The sequence below is a fragment of the Camelus bactrianus genome, chromosome 21, assembly GCF_048773025.1.
Source record: "Camelus bactrianus isolate YW-2024 breed Bactrian camel chromosome 21, ASM4877302v1, whole genome shotgun sequence".
NCBI classification, from domain to species: Eukaryota; Metazoa; Chordata; class Mammalia; order Artiodactyla; family Camelidae; genus Camelus; species Camelus bactrianus.
In genome coordinates, this window is record NC_133559.1 from 11,886,489 (window position 1) to 11,908,113 (window position 21,625).

General features: G+C 49.2%; 4 protein-coding genes across 7 annotated transcripts; 3 read left to right on the plus strand and 1 right to left on the minus strand.

Annotated features, from left to right (window-relative positions):
- The first annotated feature begins 395 nt into the window (after positions 1-395).
- NDUFS2 (NADH:ubiquinone oxidoreductase core subunit S2) lies at positions 396-8,910 on the plus strand. Its single transcript, XM_010955695.3, has 14 exons — positions 396-555; positions 1,366-1,472; positions 3,598-3,788; positions 5,342-5,462; positions 5,635-5,747; positions 6,019-6,093; positions 6,275-6,352; positions 6,495-6,580; positions 6,769-6,888; positions 7,545-7,674; positions 7,953-8,048; positions 8,220-8,303; positions 8,447-8,504; positions 8,693-8,910. The coding sequence occupies exons 1-14, from the start codon at positions 461-463 to the stop codon at positions 8,728-8,730; spliced, it is 1,392 nt and encodes a 463-aa protein (XP_010953997.1). The 5' UTR covers positions 396-460; the 3' UTR covers positions 8,731-8,910.
- A 492-nt stretch (positions 8,911-9,402) lies between these two features.
- Positions 9,403-12,684, plus strand: FCER1G (Fc epsilon receptor Ig). The gene is made up of 5 exons (XM_010955696.3): positions 9,403-9,573; positions 11,450-11,541; positions 11,706-11,741; positions 12,180-12,200; positions 12,361-12,684. The coding sequence occupies exons 1-5, from the start codon at positions 9,525-9,527 to the stop codon at positions 12,421-12,423; spliced, it is 261 nt and encodes an 86-aa protein (XP_010953998.1). The 5' UTR covers positions 9,403-9,524; the 3' UTR covers positions 12,424-12,684.
- A 2,111-nt stretch (positions 12,685-14,795) lies between these two features.
- On the minus strand, positions 14,796-16,137 carry APOA2 (apolipoprotein A2). The gene is made up of 4 exons (XM_010955698.3): positions 16,062-16,137; positions 15,821-15,896; positions 15,395-15,527; positions 14,796-15,030 (listed from the first exon to the last, which is right to left on the minus strand). Exons 2-4 carry the CDS (start codon positions 15,870-15,872, stop codon positions 14,913-14,915), a joined length of 303 nt encoding a protein of 100 aa, XP_010954000.1. The 5' UTR covers positions 15,873-15,896; positions 16,062-16,137; the 3' UTR covers positions 14,796-14,912.
- Positions 16,138-17,917: 1,780 nt separating this feature from the next.
- TOMM40L (translocase of outer mitochondrial membrane 40 like) lies at positions 17,918-21,449 on the plus strand. 4 transcript variants are annotated; one of them, XM_074349707.1, is made up of 10 exons: positions 17,926-18,210; positions 18,531-18,681; positions 18,974-19,041; positions 19,308-19,400; positions 19,661-19,762; positions 19,911-20,016; positions 20,206-20,328; positions 20,443-20,519; positions 20,716-20,818; positions 20,955-21,449. In XM_074349707.1, the coding sequence occupies exons 2-10, from the start codon at positions 18,567-18,569 to the stop codon at positions 21,092-21,094; spliced, it is 927 nt and encodes a 308-aa protein (XP_074205808.1). In that variant the 5' UTR covers positions 17,926-18,210; positions 18,531-18,566; the 3' UTR covers positions 21,095-21,449. The 4 variants fall into 4 exon arrangements, with proteins under 4 accessions (XP_074205809.1, XP_074205811.1, XP_074205808.1 ...); XM_074349708.1 differs by lacking the exon at positions 19,661-19,762 and having other exon boundaries at positions 17,918-18,210; XM_074349710.1 differs by lacking the exon at positions 18,974-19,041 and having other exon boundaries at positions 17,924-18,210; positions 18,541-18,681.
- The last annotated feature ends 176 nt before the right edge of the window (positions 21,450-21,625 follow it).

Sequence of the window (21,625 nt, forward strand, 5' to 3'; positions counted from 1 at the left end):
TGGCAAAGTCTGGCGCTAACCGAGGAGAGCAGCGCTCAGACACAGCTGGAGAGCAGGGCTACAGCAGCGGGGCAGCACAGATCGGGCATGGGGAAGACCCCTGCGTGAGTGTTCGCCAGGCACTGGGCGGCTGAGCACTTTCTAAGGTGCGCAGGCGTCTCGGGCGAGACGGCGCTGAGGGCGTCGTTGCCCGCGGGAGGAGCAGCAGGTTTCTCCGGCTCAAGGGCTCAAGGTTGTAAGAGTCAGTCAGGAGCGGTGGGAAACACCAGCCTCCGTCACCGGTATTTAAGCGAAAGTGAAGCCGAAGGGCAGAACCCGGATGTTGTCAGGTTTGCGGTCGGCGACCCCGCCAGCTTCCAAGAGGGCAGCTGCGTTGTGCCAATAGACGAGAAGCCCACTAGGAGGCGCGCCAGAGGCACTTCCGCCCGGTTCTCCTTCCCACAGTCTGCGGCGGGGCAAGATGGCGGCGCTCAGGGCTCTGTGCCGCCTCCGGGGCGTCGCGGCCCAGGTGCTGCGGCCTGGGGCTGGAGGCCGACTGCCGATTCAGCCCAGCAGGTGAGACTAATGGCAGCCCTCCATGCGCTATGCCCGGGGCTTGGGTTTCTCGAGTCTGGGGACTCCACGGGCCCTATGACCCCCACCCCGCCCCAGGAAAGAATGACCCAGGCCCATGACCCCCAGGCCTGCAGTGTCGGGCTCCAGGATGCAGTGGCCCTTGCTCTGGCCGCGGGAGGAAAGACGGTCTTGAGCTCTGTCTGCCAGGGGTGAAATCAGTTGGAGGGGAGACTCTGCCCTTAAGCGTAGTTATACTGTCACCCTCCCCTTATACCCTGCTACTTCTCCCAAACTTCACCACGGGTGGGGTGTGCGACTAGTGAAAGTCTCCTTAGACACTGTGGAGGAAAAGGAAAGCACCTCGATGGACTTAAAGGTCGAAAGTAAACCAAGAACCTCCCAGGTTGGCCCCAGTTTATCGCCCTGGTTATATTTTAGCTGAGCCAAGGAGCCAGCATGACCCACCCCCCTCCCTTTCTTTTCTTATTCTTCGGTTGACCTTGAATAAACACCTTTCTTAAACTCATATTCACCAGAATAGGAATATGCATATGACCAAAATTTAAAAGAGCTGAGATCCCCAACCATGCATGCAGAGGGATGATGGGTGAAGTGACTCTGGAAATAAGTTGTTAGTGAGAATGGAACTTGTAGTGTTCCAGTTTGTTTTGCGAAAGCTACACAACTCTATGTCAATGACTTGGCATTGAAGAATCCAAGACACTCGTTCCTGGGCCCACTTGAAAGTGTGTGGGAACAGAGGAACCAAGCACTGTTCAGGCCCTTTGGGATCTGTCATTAACTCTCCAGAGGTGCTCGGCAGTGGCAGCCAGATGTGGAATGGGCAGAACAGTTTGGAGGAGCTGTCATGTACCCCACCAAGGACACAGCCCACTGGAAGCCTCCACCTTGGAATGGTGAGTGTCCAGACCCACTGTCCCAACCCACACCCTTCCCAACCCACACCCTTCCCTACACCAAGCTGACTTCTAAGTGCTCCTGAGCACTCTGTCTCAGGCAAATTTTAGCCTCCAACCCTTCTTGCTTCTTTAACGTTGCAACTCAAAGAACTTAATAATAGTGATAATGGGAGATATTTGTCAAGCAGAACATTCCAAGAGAAAAGAAAGAGTAGGTCCCAGCCAACCTTCCAAGGTCCCTACCAAATTTATATCTTTAGCTTTCAGGTTTTTCCAGAGGTTCCATCTCCCTCTCTAGACAAGGTGGTTTTCCCATTGGCACCCAGATGAAACCTTACTGAATACAAAACATTTCCCCCCATCAAAACTAGCTCTTCCTTTTGATTTTTAATTTTAATCAGTGCCTCCCTCATTCTCTGAATCCCTCAGGATTGATACTTCTTAGATGTCTTTGGCTCTTTTTTCTCTCTTGCTCTCTATGTCTATGTCCAATTAGTCATCGAACCATGCATATTCTTTAATAATGTTTCATATGTGGTCGTCTCTCCCTTTCTTGTTCAGATTTATTTTGTATTAGACCTTAATTATTTCAGGAGTCTCTTTGCTGGGTTCCTGCCACTGATCTTGTCCCATTCTAGCTATCTTATACAATGTCATCACTCTTATCTTCCCCAAACATCATTTTACCATGTCATTCATTTTTTTGCTCCAAAACCTTCAAAAGCATGTCCAGTTACCTTTCAAAAACTTAATAGTAACAACAGCTTACCATGTGCTAAGTGTTTTTGTATGAATTATTATTTCACTTAGCGTTACAACAACCATATGAAAGTGATATTAATGTTATCCCAATTTTGAGGAAATTATGGTCTAAGGAGGTTAAAATATGATCAAGGGCACAGGTGGATTTGTACTCAGGTCTATCACCCCAAATCCAATGGTGAAAAATTTTCGTTGCAAAGGTAGACTCCGGTTTCAGATCTCAACTCCATTTACCAGTGAATAAAGTACCTACTTCATAGCATTATTGTAAGTATTAAATGAGATACTAATAACATAAACCACTTAGTGTAGTGACTGGCTCATGACAAGTGTTGTTAATAATACTGGTAATAGAACCACTACCCTTTGCTGTCTGCCAACACTAATCTGCCTCTTGGTGGAAACAAGCTCCACAGATACTTACTTCCTTGTTTCTAAGATTTGACCTGTGTTCATTCCATACGTCTCCTCTCTACCTGTCTGAATCATTCCTGTATTTAGGAAACAACTCAGATCTTGCCTCCACGAAGTCTTCACAATGTTCTTTCCTTCCTTTAAGTACTTAACGGCTAAACTACTTGGTAACTTGTACATTTGACCTGTGTTACTAGTTTCACACATGTATTTATTCCCCAAATTAAATTGTAAGCCTCTTGAGGGTAAAAACTGTCACTTAATAGTAGTAAGAATATACATTTCCTGATTAGTTGGCCATTCATCAGATACATATAAAGGGTAGTGTATCTTAGTGGTTAAGAGTGTTGAGTCTGGAACTGAACAGGCTGAGTTAAATCCTGGCTCTGCCACTTACTAGCTCTGTGAGAATTCATTTATCCTTCTTGGCTTCAGTTCCTCCAATAAAACGGGGATAATAATAGTATCTACTACTCATGTGGTTGTTGAGAGAATTTAATTAAAATAAGTAAAGTGCTTAAGAGTGGTGGCTATACATAGTGAGGATTTTATAAGTGTTATCTATTGTGTATTTTTAAAAAAGATATTCTGGGAGATATGGAAAGAGGTTCATGGTCCCTCTCATCAGAAAGTTTAAGGGGAGGGTATAGCTCAGTGGTAGAGTGCAGGCTTAGCATACATGAGGTCCTGGGTTCAATCCCCAGTAGCTTCATTAAAATAAACAAACAAACCTAATTGCCTCCCCCTCAAAACAAAAACAAAACAAAACCCCAGAAAGTTTAGATCTCCCTTCCTTTCTCCCATTTATTGGTCTTTCTGGTTTTGTTAAAGATTAGGAAAATTATCAGGGTATAGAATGTCTATAGGGAGATGCTGACTTCTTGCTGTCTCTTGGGGGTTCTCAAGAGAATTACTATTTGGCTCAACTATTTTCCACACTTCTCAGATGTGGACCCTCCAAAGGACACATTGGTGTCGAACCTGACCCTGAACTTTGGGCCCCAGCACCCAGCAGCCCATGGAGTCCTGCGACTAGTGATGGAATTGAGTGGGGAGATGGTGCGGAAGTGTGACCCTCACATCGGGCTGCTGCACCGAGGCACTGAGAAGCTCATTGAATACAAGACCTATCTGCAGGTGGGGGGTGAACAGGGGCCTGTTGATAGGATCTGGGGATACTGTAGCCTGGGACTTTGCCAATCTGCTGCCCCAAAACCCCAGGAGAAAAGAGTGTTGAGGGGAGTGGCCTGTTGAGGTTATTAGGACGGTTTTGGTTGGGAGGATGGAGGAATGTGGCAGGGGATGCTTGACCTGAATCATCTGGATTTGATTTATCCAACAGAAATGTTTTGGAGCTGGAGCTACACTCCCAGCTTTTCTCTGGCTGATTTTTGGCTGGCCCCTTTACCCTCACTCTAGTGCCTCAGTTTCCCTGTTCTTATTTATACTAGTACGTCAAAGCTGGTGTCCTTGGGGTCAGGGAAAGAGGAGAGAAACGTCAGCTCCCTAGGACTAACAGCTGATTCTTGTATTTTCCAGCTGACTTAAGTTTGTTTTTGAAATCCTCGGTGAGTCAGAGTGACGGGGAGGGAGTTTGTGACAGAGTTTGCCGTTTTTAGGAGAACTGTGTGACCCAAGTGGTGATGGTCAGATTTTGGAGAAACTGGATCTGGGCTAGGAATCTGAAATTTTTTTTCTTACTGTCATGAAGTAAGGTCTTGATAACAGAGGATGATGGGGTTAGGACCCACTGACCAGAATGTGATTCCTCCAGAGAGTCCGGGCAATGATGGTTTCTGGTCCCAGAGTCCGTGGAGTTAACCCCTGTAGCATCATCCACGTCACAGTGACATCAGGATAAGAACTAGCTGTCCCAAAGAGAACATCTTAGCTCCGCCTCCTTCCTGGAAGCTGAAGCTAGTTCAGCGAACAGCTGGGACTTTGGTTTCTTGGTATTTTAGGGAAGAACTGTTTCTAACTGACTGTTCCTGTGGAAACAAATCCCATCCTTCTTGGTGCTTTTCCTTAATTTCCTCCTAAGGCTAATTACCTTTCTCCTTCAATATCTCAGAGAGGTGTTCTTTGACAGAGCTGTCACTTGGCCCAGAAGACTTGATTGGCAGTGGTATGCTGGAGCCAGCTCATACTGGCTCACAAGAACAGATTGTTACATGTTTAAGAATTTTATGAGCCAGTTGTGAAACACAGCCATTATTAAAAATTAAAGTGTATTAGCTTGCTACTTAATACATTATATTAAAAACCAAGGTAAGAAGTATCAAAATCCACAGCTTCATTATTTTACTACACTGTATTAGGCTGTGTTCTTGAGGTATTTACTTCCGTTGTATCTGGATAGTGGAAATACTGTACAATGGTGTGCTACTCTTCTCAGTGCCGTGTTCAGTTATATAATGTTGGTAGTTTGAATTGGACCTGGTAGGAGTATTTTCACCGTGGAAATTGGCAAACAGCAAATCAGGGTGTTCCCCTCCACCATCACTTCAGAAAGCTGGTTTTTAACCATTTACCAGCATGCTACTTGATATTGGGGTGTTTCATCCTGCTTTGCTAAGGCTCCTGAGATTGGGAAGGTTTATGCAGCACCAACCTCTGATGCCCACTGAGAGCAGCCAGACTAAAGGTTCCTGGACCTGTTATATGTGAGCCAGATTCCTGCCTCTTCCCAGGCCCTTCCATACTTTGACCGACTAGACTATGTGTCCATGATGTGTAACGAACAGGCCTACTCACTGGCTGTGGAGAAGTTGCTCAACATCCAGCCTCCTCCTCGAGCACAGTGGATCCGAGGTACGCCCCCTCCCTTTCCTGGGCTGCTGTGAGGACAGCACAGTGCCCCTGCCCCCATCTTAGGAGCCCTGAACCTGAACTTGGTATGCAGACCCCAGACTCTGCCCGGATCTGCTCTGTCAGCCTGGATCCTTGGCTTCTGTATCCCTCTCTTGTTGTCACCTCTCCACAGTGCTGTTTGGAGAAATCACACGGCTTTTGAACCACATCATGGCTGTGACCACACATGCCCTGGACATTGGGGCCATGACCCCTTTCTTCTGGATGTTTGAAGAAAGGGAGAAGGTATGAGAAGGAGAAAAGAAAATGAAAAGGGAAGTAGGTGCAGGAAGTAGGGAAGGTACGAAGGAGACGAGAGTAAAAGGAGAGAGAACATAGGGAGAACATTTGAGGGGAGAAGGTATATTTAACCTGGGTTATTTTCTTAAGGAACTCTGTCATGAGGGGTTAGTTGGGCACAAGAAGGCTGGGGGCAGGGGAGTGGACCACCTTGTTGTTGGACTTAGGGTCCCAGGACTTTGTCATATGTTACTAATTCCCAATGTGTCCTATCAAGATGTTTGAGTTCTACGAGCGAGTGTCGGGAGCTCGGATGCATGCTGCTTATGTCCGGCCGGGAGGTGTGCACCAGGTGAGCATGCTTCCCTGCCTCCCTGACCTTCCAGGCCATGCCTATATCCTCTGTGGCCACTGGAGGGCAGCCCTGGCCAGTGGAAAGGCTGACCCTGTAGCCCTGAGGCGGGAGGGCTGAGCTGGCTCTCCTTAGTGGAGGCTCTGCTGCTTTCACTATTGATCCTCCATTTGGCTTCTAGGACCTACCCCTTGGGCTTATGGATGACATTTATCAGTTTTCTAAGAACTTCTCTCTTCGGATTGATGAGTTGGAGGAGGTAAGATAGGAGTCAATGGGGAAAACCCTTCTTTTCCCCCAAGAAGGGTTTGTGGGGTTTTAGTCCCCAGATACAAAGAAATAGAGAGGTGTTTGAAGAGTGTCATGAAGAGTGTTCACACACCCATTTTCTTTATCAACAGATGCTGACCAACAATAGGATCTGGCGAAATCGAACAGTTGACATCGGGGTTATAACGGCGGAGGACGCACTTAACTATGGTTTTAGGTGGGAGGAGTAAGACTTCTCTCCTTAGGGGTGGATGGGTTCCAGCATAATATCTTGGCTTCAGGTGTGGCACCTTCCTTGCTGAGTTTATATCCCATGCCCACGATGTGTGGGAGGGAGAGGGGAGACTAAGGAAGAGAGCAGGCCTCCAAGGACAGTGACCCGTATTCCCATTATCCTCCGTACAGTGGGGTGATGCTCCGGGGCTCAGGCATCCAGTGGGACCTGCGGAAGACCCAGCCTTATGATGTTTATGACCAGGTGGAGTTTGATGTTCCTGTTGGTTCTCGAGGGGACTGCTATGATAGGTAAGGCCCCAATCCTTTCTTAGCTCATTGTCCAGCTAGTTTCCCTGTCTAACTTTTCTCTTGGCTACTTTCTTCTTTCTTATACTTTGGAGCTCTTGTGTGTGTTAAACTAGGTTGCTTTTTAAAGCACTTTCACATATGTGACATCTTATTTCACCTTTACATTCTCTTTATGTCTTAGATGGAACTAGTTTTGGCTGCATCTTATAGCTGAGAAAGCTGAGTCATAAAAGTTAGGGATTAGCCTGGGACTCTCTGTTAGTAGCACTTGAGATTAGACTCCTCCTAATCCAGCGCTCTTTCCATTAGATTCTAAATTTCAAATTCCACTTCTCTTTACTGACTTGAGTAAGAATTGCTACTGTTTTCTTTTTTGAGGCAGTTTGACTCTCACCTATTCTACATTCCAGAAAGTGTTTGAGGGTAATTAAAGAGGGAAACACTACTGAACATGGGCTGAGAAAACTAGGAGAGGATTTGGGGAAGGGCCCAATACTAGAATCAGAAGACTAGGTTTTATATGGGTGGCCAGGCTGTACTAGGAGAAAAGAATGAGGAAAGTTACCTAGCACTGTTCACATCGGCTATGGGCATCCTCCCAGCCTCACATCTGATCCTCTGACTACTCTTCTCTTGCTCTGTCTTATTTGCTTCAGGTACCTGTGTCGGGTGGAGGAGATGCGCCAGTCCCTTCGAATCATCTCACAGTGTCTGAACAAGATGCCTCCCGGGGAGATCAAGGTTGATGATGCCAAAGTGTCTCCACCTAAACGAGCAGAGATGAAGGTTGGCTACAGGGGAAGGGAAAAGAGGTCTTGGAAAGGGGGCAGTGACTGGGGAGGGGTATCTTTGGATTAAATCCTGCTTTTCAGTTTTCCTTTTTCAGAGACTTCATTCACTGTATAAAATTCTTAACCTCCTATAGTCTCCTCTCTTACTCTGTATCTTCTTGCTCACTGACTTACATGTGGGATTTTAGTCTCCCTGTGGGTAGAGATTATTTTCTGTAGGAGGGAAGACAGTTTGGGTTTGGCTTACCGATGCTCCCTTTTTCCTCTTCCCAGACGTCTATGGAGTCACTGATTCATCACTTTAAATTGTATACTGAGGGCTACCAAGTTCCTCCAGGGGCCACATACACTGCCATTGAGGCTCCTAAGGTGAGGAGAGAAGGGGAGGGAAAAGACAGTATGTGGAGTGGGTGATTGGAGATAGATGTTCAAATAAATGCTTGTTAATCAGTCAGAGAGGGTACATGAGGGTGAGTGGAGAGGTTTTGTTGGCAGAGAAAGATGTTCTTCTGATAATGGAGGAACTTCTTCCCTGGACAGGGAGAGTTTGGGGTGTACCTGGTATCTGATGGCAGCAGCCGCCCTTATCGATGCAAGATCAAGGCTCCTGGTTTTGCCCACCTGGTAAGAACCAACCCCAGTGATTCTGACTCCAATACATGAATCCAATAATTAATGACCTTGGTTAAAATTTTTATGAACTTTTATTCCTTCTCCTCCCACCCTGCTAATCTTGCCTAATACTGTTGCTGTCTCATTCTCTCCAGGCTGGTTTGGACAAGATGTCTAAGGGACACATGTTGGCGGATGTCGTTGCCATCATAGGTACAAGGCCTGTTGTGTAGTAGAGACATTCTAGGCAAGGGAGTTTGGGACTCTGGGAACAGAAATTGAACACTTCCTGTTCAGCATGGAATAGGGGCACAGATTCAAATCCTCAGTCTCCTGGGTACAGTAGTGAGTTCTAGATCCTCAGTAACATCAGTTTTTTTCCTCCTCCCCTGACCTCCTAGGTACCCAAGATATTGTGTTTGGAGAAGTAGATCGGTGAGCAGAGGGACAGCATTGGATCTCCCTGCCTGCCTGCATCGTTTGCGGAGTCTGTCCATTGTTGGAAATGGGCCTCTGTGTGTGTGTGTACACGTACATGAATGCTTAGTTGTCAGGCTTTCTATGCATGTACTGAAAAAAGAGAAATTATAATAAATTAACCACCTTCTGGCCCCATGCACAGACGTCTGGTATGTCTTTCTCAGTATCTTATTGTCTTTCACTTTGATGGGAAACTTAATGAGTATTTGTTAACTGTCCACTTCTCTGTTAGACTCAGTCCTTAGAAATTTTTCCTGTTTATCTCCGCCCCCTTTTCTGACTCTTTGCCTTTCCACTTCTCTATTCCTCGTTTCCTGTTTTCCCCTGCCTTCCCTGCCTTCCCAACCCTTCCCGCCCACATTAATTGGTAAACTCAAATCAAGATTGGGTACAAAGTTCCAGATGGGAGAGAAGGGGGCTATTGTGGGGTCTTAGAATCTCAAGGGGCAGTTTATCATGGATCTGTCTATGAACAGGGCTTCCCAAACATGGGAGCCCCCTCTTTCCCTGGTAGCAGGGGATTGGTCACTGAAGGACGGAGGCATAAGAACCCAGGTCTCTTAGCTCCCTTAGTTGGTCCTTCCGGGAGCCGCCCGGTCTCTAGTGCAGGAAGGGGAAGGGGCCAGAGCTGGGGGAAGGCGTGGCAGGAAGGGGGGAACTGTGGTCAGGGAGCTGCTCGCTGGCAGAGCACAGCTGCGCAGTGCTGTCAGAGCGTCCGATTCCCAGCTCACGGCCACTCAGCCCCTTCCCAAGATGATTCCAGCAGTGGTCTTCCTCTTACTCCTTTTGGTTGAACAAGCAGGTGAGAGGGTTTGATGAGGGACAGTGAGCTGGGCTACAGGGTGGGAGTCAAGGGCCTGTGTCTGATGGCCGAGGCAGGGACAGATGGAGGAAGTCTGGCCCCGGCTAGATGGGCACGGAGACCCTGAGGCTGTCCTATCCAGTCCTCAGGTTACAGGAATCATAGTTTCTGCCTTTCTTGTCCCCTTCTTGCTTTCTCAGGCCTGATGTACGTGTAAGGCTTCAGTTTGGCAGAGGAGGGGAGTGGTGGTATGATACGAAAAGCTGGTCTGGGGAAAACTCCATTTCCCATGGTCAGTATTTTCTGTGGGGTGCCTTTGGTCATGCCCATTGGGAGCTGATCTCTAGTTGGTTAAATAATATTTATTAAGTCCCTTTTAGGAAAGCAGGGGCCTGCCCTTGTCTTCAGGAGTGAGGCAAGGATAGTCAAACACTTCATTGCTGCTTCTGTGGGTCATCACTAAGGTACCCCATCACGTCAACGGCTGATACGAGGGTGGGCAGCGTACAACGCCCAATTCTAGAGACCCGAGCATCCGCTGAGAAATTGAGGCAGAAATGGAAAGGTCTCTGCAGCTCTGAGGCTTCACCCTCTGAAATCTCACTTGCTGCTCTCTTTGGGTTGTCTGTATATGTTTTGAAGAGGGATAGTTACAGCTGAGGTTTGGAGAGGAAGGGGTTAGTGAAACTTAAGGGAAAGTGGGGAAATCAAAAGAGATGGACTGAGATGGAATTCCACCAGCCCAGCTGTGACGGTGGAGAAAAGGATTAAGTAAGCAGCCAGTCTGCTGCCCTGAGATGAGCAACCTGGGGCACTGAGGCAGAAAAGAGAGGGCACAAACTTTGAAAGCAGAAAACCTGGATTTGAGTTCCAGCTCTGTCACTTAACTCTGGCCCTAAATCTAGTTAGTTAGCTCTTCTGAGCCCTGGTCTTATCACCTACAAAATGGCGATGACGTTTCTTTCCCTCACAGGGAAGTTTTGAGATTTATGCAATATTGTGTGTGAAACAGCGCCACAGGGTAAAACATACTATACGGGTACCAGTCACACACCCATGAGCTCTTCTGATAAGAGTTGGAGCTGTTAGAAGCTGGAGCTCAGACCTTATTTGATTTTTTTTAATTGCAAACTAAAAACTTCCTCTCTCAGTGGCCCAGAGTGAGTGAGTAACAGGGCAGAGTACTCAGCCGGAATCCATACATCTTGTGGTCATTCTCCTGAACCTGGGCTAAGACATATTCAGCCTGTGTGCAGAGCCATCGGTAGCTATAAAGCCAAGGAAAGTGACATCTTGTTTTTACATATTTAAGTGTCTTGCAGGAGGACGGAAAGCAATGTGGCTGAGGCTAGATGACCAATAATAGAGTGATTGCCTTCCCTCCCTTCCCCAGCTCACATCCTTCCTGTCCAGCCCTCAGCCACAGGTCACAGGACTTAGCAGAGACACTCCTGTGGTTTCGTCTCTGAAATTTGTCACTGCCCGCCCCCCACTACCCCTCGAAGGCTGAGGTTTTAGTCTTAGTTCAGTGAACTCAAATGGGCCCCTTGAGGACTATGGAGTGCTCAATGGTGCCTGAGGAACCCACAGGGCTAAAAAGAGGGTTCGGGGCTGAGGAGGAAGTCCTCAGCTCTCAGTACCCATCAGTTCCTTCATGACAGAACCCTTCACACTTTCTGTCCTACCCTCACCCTGGGGTGAGGGAAAAGAGGGAAAGGTGAGAGAAATAGGAATCCAGAGAGGAAGATGAAGTTTCTTCCCTTGGAGGGTGCCCCTCCAGGCCCTGTCCTATCTCCCAGAGCCCTTTCCTTCTCTCCTCTGAGTCCCAGATCTTCCCTGCTGCCCCTGACCCCACGGGTACCCTCTATCCCCTCAGCGGCCCTGGGAGAACCCCAGCTTTGCTATATCCTGGATGCAATCCTGTTTTTGTATGGTATTGTCCTCACCCTGCTCTACTGCCGACTCAAGGTAAGGTTGGGGCAGGGTGGGGTGAGGGCTTGGAAGGAGAAGTGGGAGGGTGGTGGCAGCAGGGCTTCAAGGAGATGGAGTAAAATGGTTCCCCTACAAAGTTTGGAGGGAAGGGGGATGGGCCAGTAACTTCGCCTGTACTAATGATCTTTCCCCTACCCCAGCTCCAGGTGCGAAAAGCAGCTATAGCCAGCTATGAGGTATGGAACCTCCCTCCACTGGGTTTCAACAATTTTTCAAACTCTCAGCCCTTCTGGGGCTTTAGCCTTGAGGTCTGTGGCTTCTGGGGGTAGGGGCATGACACTAAGGTGCTGATCTGTATAAGCTTCTGAGGTCCTCCTCCCACCTCCTCCTAACTACACTGCTACCTAGCCAAGTCACAAGTGAAATGTTCAGCAGGTGATGAGGAAGAGTCAAGTGCAGTGTGACAATGAGTACATGAGAGAGTTGTATGTTGAATGTATATGTGTTTGTAGCCATGTGGGCAAATGTGCATTCATGCCCCAGAGTACCCATGTCAGTACCCTCTGGTCCAAAGGGGCCACCCCTGGCCAGAGACTTCCCTGGGTGGTGAGAAGATGCTGAGGGGCCCTGTGAGAGGTGTGAGCTCTAATGCCTTGTCCCTTTTGCCTCTGCAGAAATCAGATGGTGTTTACACGGTGAGTGAACCTGCCTCCCCAACCCCCTACCCCAGTCCCAGGAAGTCAGCAAAAAAGAGTGGGCTTTTGAGTGACCTTTGGAAGGGGTAGGGCCTGTAGGGGTGGGATGGGCCCTGTGATGGACTCAAGCTCCTGACTATCCTCTGACCTCTACCTCCAGGGCCTGAGCACCCGGCACCAGGAGACTTATGAGACCCTGAAGCATGAGAAACCACCACAATAACCTTAGAACAGATGCCCTTGGACACATCCTTCTTCCACTCTCCTCCCAGCCCTCATGGTTGGCAGCTGACCCTATCCCTGTAATGACCCTATACCCCCACCCCTCATTAATAGACACCTCTCTGTCAAAGACCTCAGATGCTCTTCATCAATGTTTATATTCTAGTCTCACCCACTTACACCACCCTTCCCCTCTTCTCCATTTCAACTCCCACTAAACAATGGAAAGGAACTGTCATCAATAAAGCCACCACAGACTGGACTCTAGTCATTCATTCATTTAACATATACTTATTAAGCCTCTACTAGTCTAGACTGGTTACTGAAGACATTTTGAGTAAGGCAAACTCAGTTCCTGACCTTCCAGAGTTCACAGGTTAGTAGACTTCAGGGCTGTTTTGCTTGATTAAGGGATGAATGTTGACTGTGACTTGGGGAAGGACCCCTTCATTCTCTAGCATGGAACTGGAACAGGAAGTAATGTATTGAGAGTCTAGGCACATTCAGAGACATTTGAACCCAAGAAATGACTTCTGTACCCATCCTGGCCTCCTGTGTCTGACAACTGAAACAAGGCTGGGTTGTGGGAAAGCCTGGCTGTCCAACCCCAAATAGTCACCAATCCAGATGAGAGTGGGCTTCAGGGAGCAGTGTGAACACAGCTCTTAATATACACACATACAGGCATTAGCATAGCTGAAAAGCCAAACACACAAATGGGATGGTGTGTTGAAAGCTTGTGTGACACTCCTAATGGAAGGCTTTATGAGAACAGTGAGTTTTCAGTGGATTCTGGGACAAGAGGGACCTGAGGGGCCAGATAGGGGTTGGAGGTGGGTAAGGCAAAGGAGAACAAGTCTGGTCCAGATAGGAGGTCAGCTTCTCCGAACACATGGGTGAGCAGTGAAGGAAACCCCCTTGTCAATGCCTGTCCTGTTTCTAGGCAGGGTTCCCTGGAAGTATCTGAAACTCATCAGAGACTGCCAGTCCTACTTGTGACCCAGCAGCCCTGACCAAATGGGTCTAGAGTCCCCAGGCTTACCCCAGCAAGTCTCCATACTTTGCAATACTTTGCACTGCATGGTGACTTACACTTTCCAATATGTTTTCCAGCTTATTGTACCATTTGATCTACTCACTAACCCTGTGAGTAAATTCAGGCTCTTTGAAGTTAATTAACCTGTCCAAGGTCATCTGGCAAGTGACAGACATATCTCTGTCCCTGCACATTTTGCCATGTGAGGGAAAAAAAAAAAGACACCAAGAAAGAAAGGGGAAGAAAGTAATCGTAAGTGGTGAGGGTCTTGAAGGCCAGACTGAAGAGGCTGATTAATATAAAGAAGAAATTGGAGCCATCTCTGGTGTCTGGGAAAAGGTGATTTCAGATGAGATATGAGAAATGAGTCAGGATAGGGAAGAAACGATTTTAAAGATAAAGTAGAAATAAAGTTTTATTGGAAAAATGCTCATTTTCCCATTTTGGGATTGTGAGTTTCCTGCATCAGTCCAGCCTGATTTCCATTCCATTTTGATTTAATCCAGGTATCACAGCTACCAAAGTTTCTCAAGGCCCACATGTCTACCAAGTTGAAGACCTGTCAGGCCTTTAAGTGGCTGTCGCATCTACTGGTTCCAGGCTCTAAGATGGCTACCAGAACTTAGGCCAGAATAGCACCCACATAATAGTGGGGGAGAAGCTTGGAATGGGTGTTCCCCAGACAGGGGGGTCTAGGTGAGAGGTTTTAAATGGAAGGATTATTAGGGGGATGGGTAAAACTCAGTGGCAGAGCACATGCTTAGCATGCACAAGGTCCGGGGTTCAATCCCCAGTACCAGTGCCTCCATTAAAAAATAATAATAATAAAATAAATGGAAGGATTAGAGCCCTTTTGGGGAGAGGAGTGAACCCAGATCTTACTGCAGGATAAGAGGAAGCACAGCGTTCTTCTGGCTCAGAAGGGAAGAGGGGGCCTTGGGTGACACCTTTGGGCTCATTTTTGGGAAGCTTTCTCCTCTTCATAGTATGACAGAGGAAATTCTGACGGGTGTTGTCATTTCCTGTGACCTCCAGGAGTCTAGGGATTCGGTTCATGAATCCTTCATGCTTTTCATGGTTCCATGTCCAAGGCAAAGGCTCTTTATTCTCCCCAACAGGGGTGTTTCCAGGACTGTAGGAAGATTCCTTGGATTTGGAGAAGACTTACGGGCACCCCCACGTTGTCACTTCCATCATTTATTTTTTTCAACCCTTTCCCCACCCCTTCACACCAAAACCCATCTCCTGTTAGAAGCAGATTTCTCTTTGTTCTCCCCACGATTCCTCCCTCACTATCCCTATTTCTCTCAGTCCCCAAAACATACCAGGCTCACAACTTGACTCCTTCAGTATTTATTGTAGAAAACAAGGACTGGGTGGGGAAAGGAGCTCTAGGTCTGGCCCGTCGGTATTCAAGAGGCCCGCTGGGGATGGAAGATAATGGTCTAGACATCTCACTGGGCAGGAGGCTGTGTTTTGAGGTCCATGAAATTGCTCAGGAAGTTAATCAGATCAGTTCCAGCCTTCTTGACCAGGGGTGTCAGCTGCTTCTGTGTCTTCTCAAAGTAAGCCCTGGATATGTAAGGGATTAGAAGTCACCGTGAAGAATTGGCAGGGACCTTGGTGGTGGTGGGAGGTGAGACCCAAGTCCCCAAACTCTAGTGCTTGGTCTGTCTTGGCATGGCAAAGCTCCTAGGAGGAGAGGTAAGCCCTCCACCGAGCATAGTAATAGACCCGAGAGATAGAAATTCAAAGCCCAGTTCCTGCTGCCCAAGAAGTCCATGGGATCTATGGGGTGATCAAGGAATTTTCTCTCCAATTTAAATCCCATCCTCCCTAAACCCGACTCATGAGCTCAGACTTTGTGGGACCTCCTGGCTTCCCTTCTTTCTCTCCACAGCCCCCTGGTCCCTGAACCCCTTTTGCTGAGACTTACTTGGCCTGGGTTTGAAGCTCTGAGCCCTTGGCCTTCTCTACCAGGTCCTTGCCATAGTCGGTCACGGTCTGGAAGTACTGAGAGACCAGGCTCTGCAGACTTGGCTCCTCTGCCTGTCTCCGAACCAAAGCCCCTGCACACACACAGAAACACACACACACACACACACACACACACATGTTTCTTAGCTGGGTCCCCAACAATGGGTCCCACTTCTCTGCCAGTATCCAGCCCCAGCTCTCAGCCCTCTCCCCAAACAGGTATCCAGCTCCAGGTCTTTGGATGGGCTTTCTGGGCTTTAGAGAGGGGATGATTTTCCTTTTAAGCTCCCTGGTTGCCAGACCTGGGCATAGGAGCACAGTCTGATAAACAGCTAGGACCCAAGCACCTTCTCCTCCTTGGGACCCGTCCCCGTATCACACACACCTTCAAGGCTACAGATGGTGAGGAGCAGCACAGTCACTGCAAGCAGCTTCATGGTGTTAACAGTGGGGAAAGTGGCCTGCAAACAGTTGGGGGTAGGGGAGGACACTGAAGCTGAATGGGCTTCAGCCCCTCCCCAGGGACCCCTACCTACATATCCACACCAACCTTGTTCCCTCCCCTTCCACAATTAAAACCTGGTCCCCTTTGGATGCTGCCCACACCTCTTGCTCCCTTACTGTACCTAGTCGACGTCACTGTCCTTGCCGTCTGTGCCTGGCCTGACTGGGAGGCAGGGACCATATATCTGTCTGCTTCCCCACCCCCATGTCAGGTGACAAGGACTTTGGAAGGGCCCAGTGGGGCAGGGGCCATGTTGGAGTAAACAAGCTGGAGAAATGGGGAAGGAGAGGACAAGCACGTGGGGGGACTCATGGGGACTGGACGGGAGGCAGGGGGTGCAGGCCTTAGTGCATGCCAAGGGGGCATACTTTAGGCCTATTCAAGATTCATTCCTTTTGAGGCTGAGGCTAGTAGTCCTTGGATTTGAATGCTGCAGGAAACAGGATTTCTAGGGTTTCTTTCTTTCTTTCTTTCTTTCTTTCTTTCTTTCTTTCTTTCTTTCTTTCTTTCTTTCTTTCTTTCTTTCTTTCTTTCTTTCTTTCTTTCTTTCTTTCTTTCTTTCTTTCTTTCTTTCTTTCTTTCTTTCTTTCTTTCTTTCTTTTTCTGACATATCAAGCCCTCAGCCCTTAGCATCTTTGTTCCGTTACGGGTAGATTTCAGCTCCCAACCCTAATCCCCTTTTGCTGCAACTTGGCAGAGAGGTATTGGGGAACAGAAGAAAGAAGAAAGGAGATGAAATCAGGGGCAGGGGTGAGGGGAATGCTGGCTTGGGTCAGAGGGCAAGTGTGATTGATTCTGCCCCTTTTTAAGTTAATGTGTAATGAGACCAGGGAGAAACCACTAGAGCCAAGAATGACCTTCCTGAGTGCTGATAAATGAGCACAGCCCACCCCCAATAAAACAAATTCAGAAAGCAGCCTCTGTCCTCCCCCTCCCAATTAGAGTGCTCTGGCAGGAAAAAAGGTGAGTTGAGAGGCTTCCACCAAGGATAAAGTTGGGAGGTCTTTGGTCATTTGGATCACCTTACCAATTCTAGGTGGTGGTCAGCCAATGTGTGTCAGCAGGGACCATAGCATCCCTTTGACCAAGGCCCCAGTCCTTATCCCAACCCTGACTGTGAGGGAGGGCAGAAGTACACTTCTAGGCCCAAGGCATTTGGGTGAAATCAGCCAGATATCAGAAGAATTCGTATCCTTCATCGTTTTGCCCTCAAAGTGTATGTAGAACATTCCTAAGAGATGGGAGTGGACATGTGAGTGCTAGTGAGGAAGGTGACCAGAGTCCAAGAAATCATACTCCATCTTCAATTATTTCTCTGTGGAGCACTTAGTACTTGAAGGGCATGCCATTAATTTGTTCGTGGCTTTGTAGTGGAGTGCATTTGAAGTCAGGAGTCCGTATTCCTAGATATTATTTGCCAGCTCTGCCTGGGGGATCAGGGAAGGAAGGATTAACTATAGGGGTCAGCTGTTTCAGGGACTTGTTCTGCTAGAACTAAGGCTGCAGCCCCTGCTCCTCTACCCCAAACTCTCACACTTATTCCCATTCCATCGAGGGGACAAGGGGCCGAACTTTGAGAGGTGTAGACCTCCAGGAGGGAAGTGTGGCTCCATTTTCCTCGAGAGAGCTGTACCTGAGACTAGGACTCATTTGGAGGTGTACCGTATACTGTGAAGAACTGTGATGAGGAGTCCCCAGGGGTTCCTGTGGGGTGGGGGTGGGGTGCGCCCAGGAGTGGTATGAAGCAGTGTTCTGTTCGAAAGAAGCTTTTACAGTCGTTTCCTGGGCCACCCTTCAAAAACACGTATCCAGGCTATGTGGTGGAATGGACTTCAGTGGCTCAAGCTCCAAGATGCTCCCTCTAGTGTCTTGTACGCTTAAAGGTTTTTCCCGACCTTGGAGAGGCAGGGCTATCTAAGGCCACCTACCAGAGTCAGTCTAAGGACCTATCAAATCCCGTCTGTCTCTGCAGTACCGGGGTTAGACCTCTCTGGATGCGAGGTCTGCCATTCCTTTGCTTCCTTCTCTCCCATTGGCCCCTGGGAGATCGAGGCAGCTTTTTTCTTTTTCTTTAATCGATTGGGCGGCGCACAATCAAGGGAGGGTTGGGTCTTTGAAATCTTTTTTTACGCCCGGTTCCAAGATGGCGCTCATGGCCGCGCTGGGAATGCAGGGTGAAGCCGCAGTTCTGCCATCACTCAAGATGGCTGCCCCCATCAAGATGACCGGGGTGTGCCGGGGGGAAAGGGGCAGCATGATGGTCTGAGAAGGTAAGGGCTATTGCTCCATTGCAAGCCTCGCCTTGGGGCCTAGGAATGAGGAGTAGAAAGACTAGGAAGTTGGGTGAGGTCTGTGGCGGGGACTAGGATTAGAGAGTGGGGGAGGAGACAGGGGTGACAGGTAGGGGTGAGGGATTAAAGATGGGATGGGAGTGTGCCTGGGGTTCAAACTCCCTACCGGTGCCCTCTCTCCCCACACCTCCTGTTCCTGGTCTAGCGTTGGACCATGTGGAAGTTTCTGGGACTGGGGAGTCGGATAATGGGGGGTGGGGCCCGTGGTGGGTAGAGGAAGCTATAGAGTCCTTTCCCAGGCCAACCCAGGCTCCTCCCATGTCCTCTGGAATGAAATGGGGAACACACTGGGCCTAGCACCAATGGGTGCTTTGCCCCGCCGGAGCCCCCGTCGAGAGGAACCTCTTCCCAACCCTGGGAGCTTCGATGAGCTGCACCGGCTATGCAAAGGTGAGAACTTGTCATTTGTGTGTCTCAAGTTGAAGGGGCAGAGAAGGGGAGGGTCTTGAGTGCTGGGTGTCCAGTGATCGGAGCAGAAAAGGGGAGATCACAGCTGGGGCATCCAGCCCCAGTGAGGTTCAAGTTCCCCAATGGAGTGGAGCATTTCCCGTTGCAGGACTTGAAAGGAGGTCAATTTCTCCAAAGCACTTTCTGTGGGATTGAAAGGGGAGACTACTTCTTGGGGTAGGGATTCCTTGTCTGTGCTTATTCCTTCCCTTCCCCTCCCCTCCACCCCCTTCAGATGTATTCCCAGCACAGATGGAGGGAGTGAAGCTCGTTGTCAACAAGGTTCTGAGCAGCCATTTCCAGGTGCTCCCACTTCTCTGGCCCCTCCTTACTATTCCTCTCTGCCTGTCCCTGGATCTCCTTTTCCTTTCCTTTGTACTCCAGCCTTAGCCAGGCTATAGGGAACAAAGAGGGAGGATGTGGGGGCTCTCTTTACTTCCTTTGCCTGTGGGACTTGTTGCTTTTAATCTGTATATGTTGGAATGTCTGGGTGGGGAGAAGATGAAGAGTGGGACGGGGATTGAAATGGAGCAGGAATGCTTCTCCTCTATTGATTTCTCTTTCTCTAGGTGGCTCACACTGTGCACATGAGTGCTCTGGGCTTGCCCGGCTACCACCTCCATGCAGCCTATGCAGGGGATTGGCAACTTAGCCCCACTGAGGTGAGGGCTCCCCACACTTGGGTTATCTCCCTAAAAGCCCAGCTGGGACCCAGGTGTAGAGGAGGAGGAAATGTGTGTGTTATGGGGAAGAATGGTTTCTTCTGAATGGGAGAGGGTGGGGAAACATTTCTGTGAGGAGCTGAGAGTTCGTCTTTGTGGCTCCACCAGGGGGCGCTGGGTACTGTGAAAGAAATCCTGAAGTTGGATTTAGGCTGAATCCTGCCACCCAGCTCAGTCTTACTGTCTACACTCTTCAACAGGTGTTCCCCACTGTGGTAGGGGATATGGACAGCAGTGGTAGCCTCAATGCCCAGGTCCTGCTCCTCCTGGCAGAGCGGCTCCGAGCCAAGGCTGTCTTCCAGGTGACCCATGGTTCCTGCCTTCAGACACTGAAGCATTTCCTCTTTCTCCTCCATGAGTGTCCTGCCCTGGGGGCTCTAGGAGGAGGAGCAGAGGCTATAGTGATCCTAAATAGGGAGAGAGATTTTACTTCTTGCTGTTCCTACCCAGACACAGCAGGCCAAATTCCTGACATGGCAGTTTGATGGCGAGTATCGGGGAGATGACTACACAGCCACTCTGACCCTGGGAAATCCTGACCTGATCGGGGAATCGGGTGAGGAATTGGCACAGGGTTCTATTCATCTTGGCTGCCCACTTGCTCATGTTGGCTCTGCCTCTTCACTGTCTGTACAGTTCAGGGATTAGAAAAGAAACTTCTTGGGCAGGCTGGGGTGGGGACTGCTGAGGTGAGGGAGCAGGCCTGTCTCTATGACTGACTCTGTGTCTCCCCAATCCCCCACAGTGATCATGGTTGCTCACTTCCTGCAGAGCCTCACTCATCGACTGGTGCTAGGAGGAGAGCTAGTTTATCACCGGCGGCCAGGCGAAGAGGGGGCCATCTTGACACTGGCTGGGAAGTACTCGGGTATGGGGTGAGGCAGAATAGTGATGGGGAGGGAAATCCTGAGCTTGGCTGGGGTTCCTGGCCTGTGTCCTAATACAGTAACATTTCTTTTCTCTTGTACTTTGTTTTTCACAGCTGTACACTGGGTAGCTACATTGAATGTGGGATCAGGTGGGGCCCATGCAAGTTATTACCACAGGGCAAATGAACAGGTGAGTCTCCTGATCCTGTCCCCCACACCTGCAAGTTGCTCTGGATCTCCCTCCACAGGCCCTACTGACCAACTGTTCTTCCTCCCCACACTACACATACATTTCACACATGCCTTCATTCTGCTGATGCCCTGTAAAGACTCCTCTAGTCTTCATTGAGACAGATCCCTCTCCCATCCTTCCCCTTGGTTCTCAGGTTCAGGTTGGAGTGGAGTTTGAGGCAAACACAAGGCTACAAGACACAACCTTCTCCTTTGGTTACCACCTGACTCTGCCCCAGGCCAACATGGTGTTTAGAGGTGAGGCTTATTCAGATGACATTCAGAGGTGCTGAGGGACTGGGGAGACAGTGGGAAGGAAGCTCCGCCTTACTTCTGCCGACCCCTTTCTCCAAGCCCTGTTAAATAACCTAGTCTATATCCTCTTCCCCAACAGGCTTGGTGGATAGTAACTGGTGTGTGGGTGCTGTGCTGGAGAAGAAGATGCCCCCCCTGCCTGTCACCCTAGCCCTTGGAGCCTTCCTTAATCACTGGCGCAACAGATTCCATTGTGGCTTCAGCATCACTGTGGGCTGAGGTTGTCCCAGAGCCAGCCCCCACAGCAGCTGGAACCTCTGAGTCAGGTGCCCTAGGGCCGGAAGCCCTAGGCCCTTCCCCAGAGCCCACCTTGCTGGGTGATCTCTAGGGCCCAGGAGCCAGAGTGGGGACAGGACCATGCCCTCCTCAGAACTGGAGCTGCCACAGGGGCAGCTGCTGAGGCAGTGGTTTGAGGCTCCCTACTCTGCCATCAGCCCCAGAATCATCTTCCCATGCTCTTGTGGCTCTGGACTAAGGGAGAAGGATTAAGGGGTATGTCTGGCTGATTTTCCTCCCCTCACTCCCATTTCCTTCATTTCCCTGTGGATTAAAGCTCCTAGCCTCTTCCTCTTCAGAGCAGAAAAATCTGCATGGGATTAGCTCCCCATCCTCTTTTCCATCCCAGAGTCTCCCAAGGCTGGGAAGGAATGGCTGAAGGGCTAAGTCTTTGACCTCAGAAAGTGGGGCCCACCTATTCCCAGAAGGAGCTTCTTTACCTCTTAGCCCTGGGGCTTCGTCTTTCCCCATCTT

Bases quoted from the DNA above. Each gene is read 5' to 3' on its own strand.
- FCER1G (XM_010955696.3), top strand. From the start codon at position 9,525: ATGATTCCAGCAGTGGTCTTCCTCTTACTCCTTTTGGTTGAACAAGCA. The intron at 11,742-12,179 runs GTATGGAACCTC...TTGCCTCTGCAG, and splicing joins CAGCTATAGCCAGCTATGAG to AAATCAGATGGTGTTTACAC. The intron at 12,201-12,360 runs GTGAGTGAACCT...CTCTACCTCCAG, and splicing joins AATCAGATGGTGTTTACACG to GGCCTGAGCACCCGGCACCA.
- NDUFS2 (XM_010955695.3), top strand. From the start codon at position 461: ATGGCGGCGCTCAGGGCTCTGTGCCGCCTCCGGGGCGTCGCGGCCCAG. The intron at 556-1,365 runs GTGAGACTAATG...TTAACTCTCCAG, and splicing joins CTGCCGATTCAGCCCAGCAG to AGGTGCTCGGCAGTGGCAGC. The intron at 1,473-3,597 runs GTGAGTGTCCAG...CACACTTCTCAG, and splicing joins GAAGCCTCCACCTTGGAATG to ATGTGGACCCTCCAAAGGAC.
- TOMM40L (XM_074349707.1), top strand. From the start codon at position 18,567: ATGGGGAACACACTGGGCCTAGCACCAATGGGTGCTTTGCCCCGCCGG. The intron at 19,401-19,660 runs GTGAGGGCTCCC...ACTCTTCAACAG, and splicing joins GGCAACTTAGCCCCACTGAG to GTGTTCCCCACTGTGGTAGG. The intron at 20,329-20,442 runs GTATGGGGTGAG...TGTTTTTCACAG, and splicing joins ACTGGCTGGGAAGTACTCGG to CTGTACACTGGGTAGCTACA.
- APOA2 (XM_010955698.3), bottom strand. From the start codon at position 15,872: ATGAAGCTGCTTGCAGTGACTGTGCTGCTCCTCACCATCTGTAGCCTT. The intron at 15,528-15,820 runs GTGTGTGTGATA...GTGTGTGTGCAG, and splicing joins CACCATCTGTAGCCTTGAAG to GGGCTTTGGTTCGGAGACAG. The intron at 15,031-15,394 runs GTAAGTCTCAGC...TTACATATCCAG, and splicing joins GAGCTTCAAACCCAGGCCAA to GGCTTACTTTGAGAAGACAC.